The sequence below is a fragment of the Rhea americana genome, unplaced genomic scaffold, assembly GCF_003343005.1.
Source record: "Rhea americana isolate MKP2758 unplaced genomic scaffold, rheAme1 scaffold_139, whole genome shotgun sequence".
Taxonomy (NCBI): domain Eukaryota; kingdom Metazoa; phylum Chordata; class Aves; order Rheiformes; family Rheidae; genus Rhea; species Rhea americana.
The window spans coordinates 307461-320471 of record NW_028185472.1 but is presented as its reverse complement, the minus strand read 5'-3'; the positions used below and the strand labels follow the sequence as shown (position 1 = coordinate 320471).

At 43.2% G+C, this 13011-nt stretch overlaps 1 protein-coding gene and 1 long non-coding RNA gene across 2 annotated transcripts; one reads left to right on the top strand and one right to left on the bottom strand.

Moving 5' to 3' along the window:
* The first annotated feature begins 6 nt into the window (after window positions 1–6).
* LOC146599519 (uncharacterized) lies at window positions 7–1955 on the top strand. The gene is made up of 2 exons (XR_014894987.1): window positions 7–344; window positions 1732–1955. It is a non-coding gene; the product is annotated as an uncharacterized LOC146599519 (long non-coding RNA).
* Window positions 1956–3623: 1668 nt separating this feature from the next.
* On the bottom strand, window positions 3624–12938 carry PSMD13 (proteasome 26S subunit, non-ATPase 13). Its single transcript, XM_085298414.1, has 13 exons — window positions 12762–12938; window positions 12178–12256; window positions 11516–11550; window positions 11379–11434; window positions 10960–11003; window positions 10609–10695; window positions 9620–9791; window positions 9081–9160; window positions 8870–8995; window positions 8086–8148; window positions 7045–7125; window positions 5290–5406; window positions 3624–4540 (listed from the first exon to the last, which is right to left on the bottom strand). Exons 1-13 carry the CDS (start codon window positions 12854–12856, stop codon window positions 4445–4447), a joined length of 1131 nt encoding a protein of 376 aa, XP_085154540.1. The 5' UTR covers window positions 12857–12938; the 3' UTR covers window positions 3624–4444.
* Window positions 12939–13011: the final 73 nt, after the last annotated feature.

Below are 13011 nucleotides of genomic sequence, written 5' to 3'. Positions count from 1 at the left end.
GGCCTGCCAAGCTGCAGGTCGGAAACCCACAGCTGTAGCCCGAACTTTCCAGCGGGAGAGGAATTGGAATACCGCGGTCCGGGGGAGTTTCAGGCGGGGGTGACCGCGCGGCGGCGGGGCAGCCGGGGAGGCGGGCGCCGGGGCTGGGGGGCGCTGACGGGGTGCGGCAGCCGCCGCCGCTGGCAGGTGCCCAGAGGGCCGCTCACACACTCGCTCGCCTGCCGCCACCGGCCATGCGGGGCTTTCAGCGGGTGTCAGGGCTGCTGGCGTCGGCCCTGCGGAGCCAGCGGGTGCCGCGGGCACGGGTGACCTCCAAGCCCCCCGAGGAGCCGCTCTCTGCCGCGGTAAGTAGCCTGCGGCCGGCTGGGGGGGGGGGGGTGCGTGAAGGAAGGCACCTGCTCACTGTGGTCTGAGGGGCTCTGACCCCCCTCCTGCCTGTAACCACGTTATTTTTGTGAGGAATTAAAAAAAAAAAAGGCAAGAAAGAAAGAAAAAGAAAAAAGTGAAGGAGCTCTCACTTCTGTTTTCTGCTTTTCATGGTCCCCCATTTTTAAATTTTGGGGCGTTACAACACCCGCGAGTCCATTGTGGTGGGGCACAACATGACAGCCTCAGGGCCCCTCATGGCGTCCTGTCACTGCAGGGGCCGGCCCAGGCCCTGTCCCTGCTTCCCTTGGGGACACAGGCCCCAAAGCGGGTGCCCCCACGGTACGCTGACAGGGGAGGGGGAARGGGGGGCACCACCAGGGCTCCTCCATGAGGTCTCTCCCCTTCCTGCCTGCCCCGCCATTCCAGAAATGGCACCTGCTCTGGCGGTGGAGACCCTCCAGCGCTGTTTTCCTCTCAGATCTGAAAGAAGGTTGGAAGAAAGAAAACAAAAAACAAAAACTTCATGCCAGAAATCTTCACTGGATTTCATCTCCAACCCTCCTGTGCAGAGTTCACCTCCTGCTGCTCTCAGGAGGTCTGCAACAAAATGCTTTACAAGCCTGGAGATTCTTTATCTAGGCAGATAAAAACACAATAAAGATGAACGCAACAGCTCAAGGGGTTAAGTGCTGCCTTCGCATGCCAGAAATGTGAGAACTGCCATGCCACTGGGCTGTTATTAGTAGCTCTTAGCCCCTCAAAGTCATTTGAAAGTCAGGCACCCACTGCTTTGGAAAACAGTAAACCCCAGGCCCGAGGCTCTCTGCTGCTGCAGAGGAAGGGAAGGCCACATCCTGCTCCAGTGGCAGCCCTGACACAGCTAAGTGTTCCCTGCAGAAAATTGCCCCTTGCTCCCCCAGGGGCTGGGGTGAAGTGTGCACATACAGTGGACTAGGCAGCCAAGGCTTTCATTTTCAAGGTAATAAAATAACTATCTAAATCAATGGAGAGTGGAGAAGGGCCTTTTGATCCAAAATTGAAGGTCATGAGTTACTTTGGTTGATTTTGAAGGAAGTATTCTGACTCAGAACTACAAAGCAGTACAATTAAGCTTAAAAAGCAATCAGTTTGGTCCATGGCTGGTGGAAACTGCTACAATTACCCAAATCTCCCTCCTGCAGTCCCAAGGCTCCTGCATTCATCTGACCACAGTGGGGGCTAGAAAGCACAAGGAGTGCAGAAGGATGGCACTTGACCCCCTGCATTAGAGGCAGCACCTGTATGTAATTGGCCTAGGTATTCTACACCCAACAAAGCTGTAGTGCAGCTATCCCACTGTTTCTGTTGTTTTGTTTCTGCCAGGAGCAAGCCATCGCGCTTTCTGTGATGTTTTCATGCTTCCTGCTTCCAACCGCCTGGATCCTGGCACACCTGGAACACTACAAGAGCAGATCAGAGTAAGAAATGGCAAGAGGAACATAGAGCCAGTTGAGAGCAGAAGTATGAATGAAGACAAGACTACAGAACAGATCTTTCCCTGGGGAAGAACTCTTTGAGTTTGTTCATTAAAATAGCATTAAACATAATGTTTTGTTCATTTTCCTTGGACTGTGCTTGTTTATAGAAAATGGATTAACAATCTTGTTCAATCAGACAGGACAGAGCCCTAAAGGTGGTGGTATTCCTTTAAAAGTTTGCAGCAGACTCCAGCTGGGAGGCATATTTTTCTCCTCCAACTTTTATTTACTTAGTGCTTACCTAGTGCAGTCATCCCCAACAAGAAAACGCTCAGAAACTAAATGATACTTAAAGTGGTCTCCAGTCTAGATGCTGCATGCCTGACTTCTCTTGTTCTTGTGTAAAGAGCCACCCCTGCCCCTCCCAAGTTCATAAGCCCAACCAACCATTTGTTTTAAGGAAGCTGACAGCCAGCACTTGTTCCCACACAGAAGGCAGCAAGTAGTACTTCCAGATATCTCAGAACAACCTCCAAAATGACTGTCATAATTCACTTAGTCTCCAGATCTTCATGTTCACCTCAATGAACTGCTCAAAAATTTATATACAAGCTAGTACTCCCTACAGTACAAGATAGCTGTCAAAATACTCTTAGGGAAAGACTTTAGTACTATTTCAGTAGTAATGCTTCAGTTTTACAGCAGTAACAGCCCTATGATGTGTCAGCTTTGCTTCACTGTTAGCCTTTCCTTTACTCCTAAGGCATAGTGATATGATACTACTAAAAAGATCCTTTTTGTGAAAGCCCCCTTGTTTTACTTAAATCAATAAAACATTTTCCTGACCAGAATGGTTGGGTTTCTTCTCAGCATGCTCTTCTACCGTCAGTAGAAGTGACATTAGGAATGAGATTTGGAAGACAAGATGACGCATGAACTAGGGGAAATCTCAAATTGCCCCACACTAGCACAAGAAAGCATCATAACATGGTTCAAACAAGTACTCAAACAATAGCTGAACTAAAGGCAAAGTACAACATTAAAAACAACAAACTGAATGGGGAAAAGGCATTCTAGCAGCAGCTATGTTCTTTCCTTTTTTTTGTTGCTGGCATTAAACCCTCATAGTCAAGACAGCAAACAAGAAAAAGCTTATAAAGTATAATAAACATCATGAATCAGAGCAGTAATCTAGCTAGCACTGTAAACTGAGAACTGTACATGGACATATTAGTACAAGCATTAAAAAATATCCAGTTACATTCTAAGACACTTAGTGTGATTTGCTACTACTATGATCTTATGAGTATCATACATCCAAATAGAAACTTGGATGTAGTCCCCAGTTCAGGCAGGCCTGCATTTCTTTAAAACCGCTGATACGCAAAATTATCTTCCATCTCCCTAAAGACATCACAGTAGTAGTACAGCAAAACCACTACATTACAGAGAAGCTTTTAAAGTAGCAATGGTTAAGAAACAAAAACRGAACAAAAACTTGTTGTCTCAGGCCTGATTTAGGCATCTTCAGTCACCAATTCTTACGCAACTTGAGAAAAAGCATGAGAACAGCTTCCCACACACACACAGAAAAAAAAAAACAAAACTTGACAATAAAGTACATACTAAGGTATTAGGACAAGTAAGTGACATACTAATCCTATTAGTGATTAATAGATTGTTTTAACCTGCACTGTTCTTGGATAGATAATTGTAACATGAAACTTAAAGTGTACTTTTTAAGTAGATCAGACACTCAACTGTGAGTTAGGATGAAAGCACGAACAGAACTACAGAAAAGGGAAGGCAGAGAAGTTTATTCCAGCAATATTGCTGCACCTCACTTTAGCATAAAGTGTTCATAAAAGACGACAACCCCCAAAAGTATATAAAAACAAATAAATCCACTATACCGTAATCCTGGAAAAAACCCTTTGATGGAGTAAACACTCCCTCTACTGCAAATGAGGAGGAAGGGTTGTGGAGAAAGAGGGCAAAAGGAGAAAGATGGTTTCAGTAATGCTGCCTTTGGGCTGCTGCAAGGGCAGGGAAGGAGAGGTTACCAGGGAAAGGTCATGCCCTCCTAAGGTCAATACTACTAAGTAATACCACATACAATGGTCAGGCACCTCTCTAGAACTCTTTCTTTTTTCTTCCTTTTTTTTTTTTTTTTTTTTTTTTTTTAATAGAGGAGCTTCTGCCACACCTTTACCAGGCAAATAGCCTCCACTTCCGTAGCATGTAACCAGCATCACATCCTCCCAAAACCAGCCTCCGCTCTTGTAGCACATAACCAGCATTACATCCTCTCACAAGAGTTCAATAGCAAGATTGATAAATCAGTCACTCTTTGGAGCCTTTGTCCTCCTTTGATGACAACAGGACAGGAGCTCCCATGGTCAGTGCCACTAGTGTAAGCTCATAGGGAAATCTTGACTCCAAGCACCAAAGGGTTACACAGCAAAAGGCCACTTACTCCTCCGTACAAGCATCAAAAAGCTGCTCTCTCCTCTGCCCACCCACCCCCCTTCAATATAATTCAGTACAGAGTCAGTGGTCTGAGTGCTGCTAGCATCAGCAGCAGTAAAAATTACTCTCTCAGGGCAGTGTAAGGTCTTCTATGTTAGGATGTCATGGGCTTGGTGCTCTACCAACATCTCCATGCTCCTCACATCTGTGCACCAGAACTCCAGGCGGTCTTTCATCCCTTTGATCTGGAAGGCAAACACACAATGACACAACTACTAAAGATACAAAAATTCACCTTTAAGGACAGATGCTTGAGAACCAGAACAGCTTCTCAAAGCTCCCTACAGCTAGAGAAGACGCCTGGCATCTTTTACCATCAGAACTGCAATGTTTTGAATTAAACTGAAATGCACAAGAGGAATCAATTGCAGCTTAGCATTCCATGGACTAACAGTTTTTACAACCTAAGGACACCCTATACAGTCTCCTAAAACATGTACATTATAAAGATGAACCTGAGCTCAGTGCCTTTCATCTTCATCACCCTGAACTTCTCAAGACTGCCACCTACTAATCAGAAACTAAAGACTGTTTTCACGCATTAAAGTTTGAAGCAATTGCCAAGCAACTATATCCCTTTGGAAAACAAAGTCATAGCATTCATATTTCCTGGTGGTTTGTATGGTTTGGGAAGCAGAAGCATCTCTGAAATTCTATCCTATCTCCTGACCCATTTGTAACTACTCACTATAAAGCACAGTTACAAATACAAAGCACAGTCTATATCCAAGGTAAGAGCTTTTAAAAAAAAAAAAAAAAAAAAACCCACACAATGGAGGGAAAACTGATATACTTCCCAAATCACTGAGTTTCTTCAGGAAGGACTAATTCACAGGCAGTGACCCTTAAGAGCTCTTATTTCAATTTTCAGGTCATTTCAAATACAAAAAAAAACCCAAGATAATAGGGACTTGGCATTCAAGTTGATCATTACCTGTTGTAAATCCAACACACGTGGTTGTACCCATGTCATGTGCACCCTCTTATCCACTTCATCAATACTGCCTTTTACCAATCCTACTGAGAGAGCCTTCATCACCAGCAGTTCCACCTAAAAGCAAGAAAAGAACTGAGAATCACTCCCTTTCCCCAGAGATGAAACCTTTAAGTGGATCCAGCACATGAAATAGTGTTTACTACACAAAACTGAAGAGCTGCAGTCTATCTCACACCTATCCTCTTATTGGTTATAATACTGCCTTGAGACTTGACATCAAAATATACAGGACTCTAGATTTAAGATATCTGAAATCCAAGGAAGGACAAGGTGATTGGAGAAAGTCAACATGGATCTACCAAGGGTAAGTTGTGCTTGAACAATCTGATTGCCTTCTAGGATGAAGCAATTTGCTCAGTGGACAAGGAAAAGGGTATAACTGTCACATAACAATTTTAGCAAGACGTTCAACAAGACCTCCCACAACAGCCTGGCTAACAAGCTGGTAAAATACAGTCTGTACAGCTGGAATAAGATGGGTGGAAAATTTGCTGAACTGCTGAGCTCAGTCAGGATAGTGTTTAGCAGCTCACAGTTGAACAGGCAGCTAGTCACTAGTACAGTTCTTCCGGGGTTGATATAGGGTTCAGTGCTACCTAGTTATCTTTATTAACCACCTGGCTAACAGGATTGACTGCATCCTCACCGAGCTTATGGATGACATCAAACTGAAAGGAGGTAGATATTTTAGAAAGAAGAACTACCACAAAGAGAGACCTCAACAGGCTACAAGACTTGCATGAAGTACAATAAAGGTTAAGTGTGGAGTCCTGCACCAGGGACACAACAATCCCAACAATCAGCCAAAGCAGAGGTCTGACTGGTTGCAGTCTACCTCTGCTACAAAGGAGCTGAGGGTCTGGGGGCTGGGACAGCCAGCTGAACAAGAGTCAGCTTGCTGCCCCTGCAGCAAAGGCAAATCACATCCTGGCCTGCATCAGCAAGAGCAGAGTCAGCAGATCAAGGGATGTGATTATTCCACATAGCGCTTGTCAGATCATACCTAGAATGCTACATCCAGTTTTGCCCCTCCCAATTCAACAGGAACACTGAAAAACTTGAGAGGGTCCAGCAGACAGCCACCAAGATTAGGAGGTTGGAGAACCTGACATATGAGCAAAGGTCAAAGACGTTGTGTTTGTTCTGTCTAGTCAAAGGGAAGGCTTGGGGGAAACTAATCAGTCTTGTAGTATCAAAAGGTAGTTACAGAGAAGATATAGGCACTCTTCACAAGGATGCACAGTGACAGGATAAGAGACAACAGGCACAAGTTGCTTTGGGGGAAATTCCATCTGGATACAAGAAAAGAATTCTTCACCGTGAGAACAGATAAATGTCAGAGATACAGTGAAATCTCCCCTTGCTGGAAATACTCCAGACAAAGGCTGACAAGGCCCTGGACAATTTAAACAAATGCACTGCCTTCTACAGAAGGTTGGAACAGATGATCTACACAGGTCCTTTCCAACTTAAGATTTTCCTATGACTCTTAAGAACTTTCCAAAATTATTTACTAAGAAACAGGAGAGTCAGGCAGTTAATTCCTCAAAAAAGAACAATTCTTCAGAAAAGCAGTAAGAGTGGAAAACATTTACACTTATATTTCACCTATGGGAGTAAATTTATTCAGATACTTTTAGAGCATCAGAACTTAAGATATTTATCATGAAGTTTGACTAAACCTGAACTCACCTCATTCACAGTGACTTTGGCACTCTTAGCAATCTCCTCAAAAGTGAGCTGTCTATGATTGGCTGGTCGGGTGAAAGTCATCTAAAACCAAGCAAGCAAAAAGCAAAAAAAAAATTTCCACGGTCTTAAATTTTCTGGAGCACGCACAGCCTCCCTGCTGCTGCTTTTGCTGAGCTCTCATCCTGCAGTAGCAACTATATTCCCCATTTTATATCACAACACTTCAATAAATATGCCCTCACCCACATTAGGAGAAAGTAGTCCCCTCCAACCTTTACTGCTCTAAACAGCAGACTCCCTAAGCATCAAATTAATCTCCAAATAAAGCAGACCAATTTGTGCGAAAGTGTCTCAGTGCATATCCAATCCCTGGCACAACACATTACAGTTAATAAATTCAGTTCAAAATAAAATACTAGAACTGCGGTGAATATATATTTACATGTACATATAAAAATAAAAACATGCATTATACTTTAGATAATTCAGCTTATCAACATTTTCATTTTCAAAAAACAGATCTAGAGTTGTGGAGGCTTTTATATCTCAGTATTTTTTGATAACAATAAATCAAAGCCTTCAAGCGACAGGAAAAATTTTTTTAAATATTTAGGGTTACTCACAGGGGAAAGATTTTCTGTCTTAAGAGACCAAGATTTTAACTTTTTATTCTTTACTAAAGGAATCTTTATAATAATAGAACATATTGAAGAGCTATCATTTCAAATACTCTCTTCAGAAACAACTCTTGCTCCCTTCTTCCCCACATCCCTATCCTGCTTGAAGGAGCATACCCTTGAAATTGCAAACAGTAGCATAAAGCTTTTTTTCCCTCCCCCCAACAGTATTTGGCACCACCTAGAGGCAAAACTTGCAGTCAACAACTAGGTATTTACATCCATGAGTATCCTATAAGGACAGTGAATGAATGCATCCAGGATAATTTGCCACTTAAGTCTTGCCTCATCAAAAGGTTGTTAAAAGCACTGTCTTTCCATTTCCCACATTTAACACATCGCAATTCTCAGCATAGCAGCTCACCTCCATAAGACATAGCAGTTGAATCTTCTGCAGCAGAAGTGCTTCATTTGCTGCCAAATCTGGCTGTGAGATGACAAATTAGAAGAGAATAAGTTCATTATTACTCAGGTTTTTCCCCTGTAGAACAATGACATTCTGTATACAGGAATAAACCACAATAAAATATAGGGATGTCCACTGCCCTCATTTATGAGGGAAGAGGCCACCACTTTCTACCTGCTACTGGGCAAAGATTCCATAAAATTAACAATAAAGATCATGTAATTAAAAGCAGTACTCTACAAGGTAGGCAACTTAAATTAAAGGCTACAGCCTTACATAAGTTGACATAAAAGTCAATCTGTAAACCACTGCTATATCAGTAATATCTGGTATGGCCAGTGTAGCTAATATCCAACATCATAGCTTTCTCAAATTTCCTAGAAAATAGAGAAAAAGCACTACTAGACAGAAGCAATTTAATACCATGGTATTTGATTATAGTATTATGGAAACTAAATCAGAGATGATTTTCCTGCACAGGGCTGCATGTCTTCTGTTGCTTTTCCTTTGGTTACACGAGATTTCTTTTTTACTTCTTTCAAGCAACTCAGACAGAGAAGAAAATCAAAAGAAAACTAGAAATATAAGATGAAAGAAGCATTACTATGCAATGGTTAAAACTATACCAATGCACCTAAGTCAGGAAATTTAAGCTAAGGGTCCACAAAACTCCTAAAAGGCCTCTGTAAATATTTAGCCATTGTATTATTGTTTAAACAATATAAGGAAGTCATTCACTCACCTGCTGACCCCATGCTGACTTTAGAGCTTGAAATGTCTCTACATTACCACTATTGAAGGCATAAAGTGTATCAATCAGCCACTGCCGATCAGTGTTTCTCAGGGACTCCAGGACAGGGTGCATGAGCTGCAGAACCCAGGCAGGACACGTGTTAATAGGCTAAAATCAATTCCTATTGCGCAGCAGCTGAAGCAAACCAGAATCAACTTACCAGCTCCCCAAAGTTATAAACACCTTCTCCCAAAAGCCCAGCCAGTCCCAGGGTAAAGGCTCTCTCCTGCTGCTCTGATACTGGAGGGAGAGAAAGAGAGAAAAAAAAAAGTCTGGATAAAACAGCAGCCTAAGTCCCATCAGCTCTTTCCTCGCCCTCCTCTCTGTGCCTGTATAAAGTCATCCTCAACTCAGCCCTCATTCCAAAGCCTGAAATTCAGAAGCCCCAGGAAGCATAATAGTAGCACAAAAAGGCTACTTCTGAAACTGCACAGAAGATTCTAGGAACTAGAATAAAAACTGTCCTTTCTGGTTAGGACACTCTCCCTCCCATCATCTCCATGCAGCTAAGGAACAGAATCCTGCTCCTTCGTTTCTTGTAGGTTTCCCTCTTTGCAGCTAGATCCTGGTCCAACTAAGACAGACTCAAAATAACATCAAGAAAATTTATTCTCTGTCTGTGCATTTGTTTGGACTAAAGTGATTAAATGAAGAATGAAAACTGGGACTTCCTATGTTCAGCCACAAAGAAAGAGTTACCTGGCAGATCCTTAACATCAATGCATCCCAGAAACCGCAGAGCATCCTTATAGTAAGAAGCATGGTTCCCAATCGTCTGGTAGTACTTGCTGGAGAGATCATAGAAACGGCTGTGAACTGAAGTCACCCCAGCGAGATTATTCAGCATCTCCTCGACCTCCTCAATGGTCTCCTAGATGAGAGAAAAACTAGTTTGTTATGACTAAAAGCACACTTAATACACATCCATGCCTTCCAGCCTTCCAATTCACCACAGGAAGCGTGAAAACATTCTTACTTGGTTCAGAAGTCACATCCATTCATTGGTGAAGCAGATGGAACCATGGCCAAAGCTACTATCATGAGATTAAAAATAAAGCAATGGCATTCTCCCTTTACAAAGTTGTTTGACTGAAGAAAGAAAAACTGACTACACTGTGACCCTTCAAACTTCATACTTGTACTAAAAGCAGTAAAGCTGAACTGCATGGAAGAAGAAAAGCCCTCATCTTAGCTTTGAGAGAGGGTTCTAAAAATCTCTAAGAGACAAAGAAGCAACAGCATGTTCAGCATCAGAAACCAGACACTGAATTGAGTTGTTAATAGTAGCTCATCAACAAGCAGCACGTATGCTGTTGAATTCAACGCGCCCTCTAAACTAGAAGAATAAGGGGTATCAAGGTTCTGGGGTTTGTTTGCTTTTTTCCTTCTGAGCTTCAGCCTCTCTGTAGGCCACCAATGAGCAACTGTACCACAAGAGTTACACACATTAGAGTTTTATTGAAGCTAAGAACATATGGCCATAAGTAGTATATGCATATTTTTATAGTTTACAAAATGTAAAGTGGAACAGCAAGTCTTCCTGGAAATCCCAGGAGCTACATATTCATTCTTCTTCTCTCTCAGAATCAAAGCATAGATACAGGAATGTCCACGCTTAAAGTAACTGCTGAAATAAGTCAGTGTTCCAAACTGTCTGAATGTTTGTGCAACTCAAATGATCATCTTACCTTTGTGACCTGCAGGTCTCCAATATTCAGCTTGAGCGCTCCAATGGCTGTTTTACACAAAATGACAGCTTCATCACTGCTTTTTACCTGCAGTTATACAAAAATACATATTCAGACTCTCTCATTATTCCAGCCAAACTGGCTTTTGAAGCCTGAATTATATTAGTTTAGTTACATTTTGCTTATTAACACATTCTTGCATTAAATTCAGGGATTGTTCACTGAGGAAAGGAGCATTTTCCAGCACAGATCTCAATATACACATACTTGCCTCTTCAGCTGAACCACACACACTCATGCACAAAACAAACCCTGTACAGGGACTACCAGAAAGAGCAATTTCATAAATACCTTTTCCCGAGTCTTTTCCAGAAAAGTAAGGGCCACATTAGGATCTAAAGTAGAGCAAAAGAGAAAGTCTATTAGGAATTCCAATAGAATTAAATCTCACCCTAGAAATAAATCCTCTAGTTGGTTCCATGAAGACTGCAGCAATACTTTTTTTTCTACAGCATACACTCAACCTTCACAAGGCACTATCAGTACTAACTGCAGGCCAGGCTTTTTGCTCATCAGTCATTTCTCTAGGAAAGCGTTTTCTGCAGCAGTAATTATTCAAGTTCTTTGAACTAGTGCTTTCTCTTTTCAGTACACCAGAATGCCGATAGCTTCAGTTTAGCAGTGAAGACTTAGCTTTTACTATTAACTAGCTAACGTTTCACAGTCATTAGTTCCTCAGAAGTTTATTAGCCACARGTAATGTCACTTACCTGTCATTTGTCTAACTACATGAAGAATGATCTCTACCAGGGATAAAGGATTCACCCTACAAGAAAAAAAACCTCATTGTCACAACAGTCTCAGACAATAGTAGGTTACCTAAAAATTTCTAGGTAAATAGACTCACCTGTGTTCAAACTCACTGATGAAGTTCTCATAAAGCTGTAAGCATAAACATACATATATTCAACACAAGAGGATACTGTTTTAGCTACAACATTCATTCTTCTTTGTATTCCAATTCATTCTTTGAATAAAGTAGTGGGCATCTGACACAGGAAAAGTCTGTAGCGTACTGAATCCAGGAGCCAAATGCTCTTTAAAAAAAAGAGCTCATTTTACAGAATTTAGTCTACACAATATTCTCCCAATCATACAAAGTGATTCCAGAAACGCACAAGCTATTAAGTAATACAATATAATGCCTTCTGGCTACAGGCTGTCCCAGTACATGTCTTCAATTATGACTGTGCAATTAGTTCAAGGCTTCACCTTTAAATTTCCTTTTGCACTCCTTCTAAAAAAGCAACTATCTAGAAACTCAAGGTTTGTTACCAGAAATATTTAGGGGAACTGAATTTGAATCTAAAACACAAAGCAGAGTAAAAGTACATGACTGCTTTTAATATGCAAACAGAAAGTTGTATTCATCTAGTTTAACAATTCACCAGAAACAAGTCAAAGACCATTCATTTWCCATCACTACAAAAATACCATCGCTCAACTCTGCTATAGAGAGGGGAGACAATAGCAGGAAGCAAATCATTTAGGACTAAACAAGCACTTCACCTTGATGAGTCCATCTCCTTGGGCAAAGCAAGGATCCTGAACAAAGTCCAAAACTTGCAAAGTCAACTGGTGCCAGAGTCTCAAAAAAAAAAAAAAAAAAAAAAAAAAAAAAAGTCATTCAACAATTTCACACTTCACACCAGCTCTTCCATTCATGCTGTCTTCTACATTTCACACGGAAATTTTTCCAGCTTTTAAACCTGCCTGTCTCTCCACAACTCCTGTGACTAATGACCGACAATTCTTATGGGGAGCAGCAGCGGAAGGCCCCCCCCGCCCCCCAAAGCGCATACAAGGACCCCCACGAGGGGGGAAGCACTGCTTAAAGGGCTGCTGAGCAGCACGAAGCACCTTCCCCCGCCCTCCCCGGCGAGGGCTCTGCGGCACGGCAGAGCCCTCGTTTGCGCAGGGGGAGGCCCGGGGCACCCGGGATGGGGGGAGGCAGCGAGCAGGCGGGACGCACCCCCAGCGGCTCCGAGCGAGGGTTGCCATGGCGGCAGCCCCGCCGCACCGGACACCGCTCCCCCCCCCCAAGCACAAACACACACACACACAACCTCTCTCTCACACTCACACTCACTCACTTCTTATTGTAGAGCTCCTCCAGGCGGTGCCACACGGCCGCCTGGCCCGGCCCCGAGCTCTGGCTCTGCTGCAGAAAACCCGGCACGTCCTTCATGGCGGCGGCGGCCCGACACAGGCGGTGAGGCAGCGACACCGGCCCGGCCGCCCCCGCGCGCGCCCGCCGGAAATGCACACTCACTTCCGCCGCCGCGCGCGGAGCGCTSTGGGTACCGTGAGGCCCCGCGCCGCCATGGCAACGGCGGGCCGCGC

Excerpts from the sequence above, each read along its gene's own strand:
- PSMD13 (XM_085298414.1), bottom strand. The coding sequence starts at position 12,856 with ATGAAGGACGTGCCGGGTTTTCTGCAGCAGAGCCAGAGCTCGGGGCCG. Across the intron at positions 12,257-12,761 it reads GAGGAGCTCTACAATAAGAA|ACTCTGGCACCAGTTGACTT; the intron begins GTGAGTGAGTGT and ends TTTTTTTTTGAG. Across the intron at positions 9,161-9,619 it reads TGATGTTAAGGATCTGCCAG|TATCAGAGCAGCAGGAGAGA; the intron begins GTAACTCTTTCT and ends CTCTCCCTCCAG.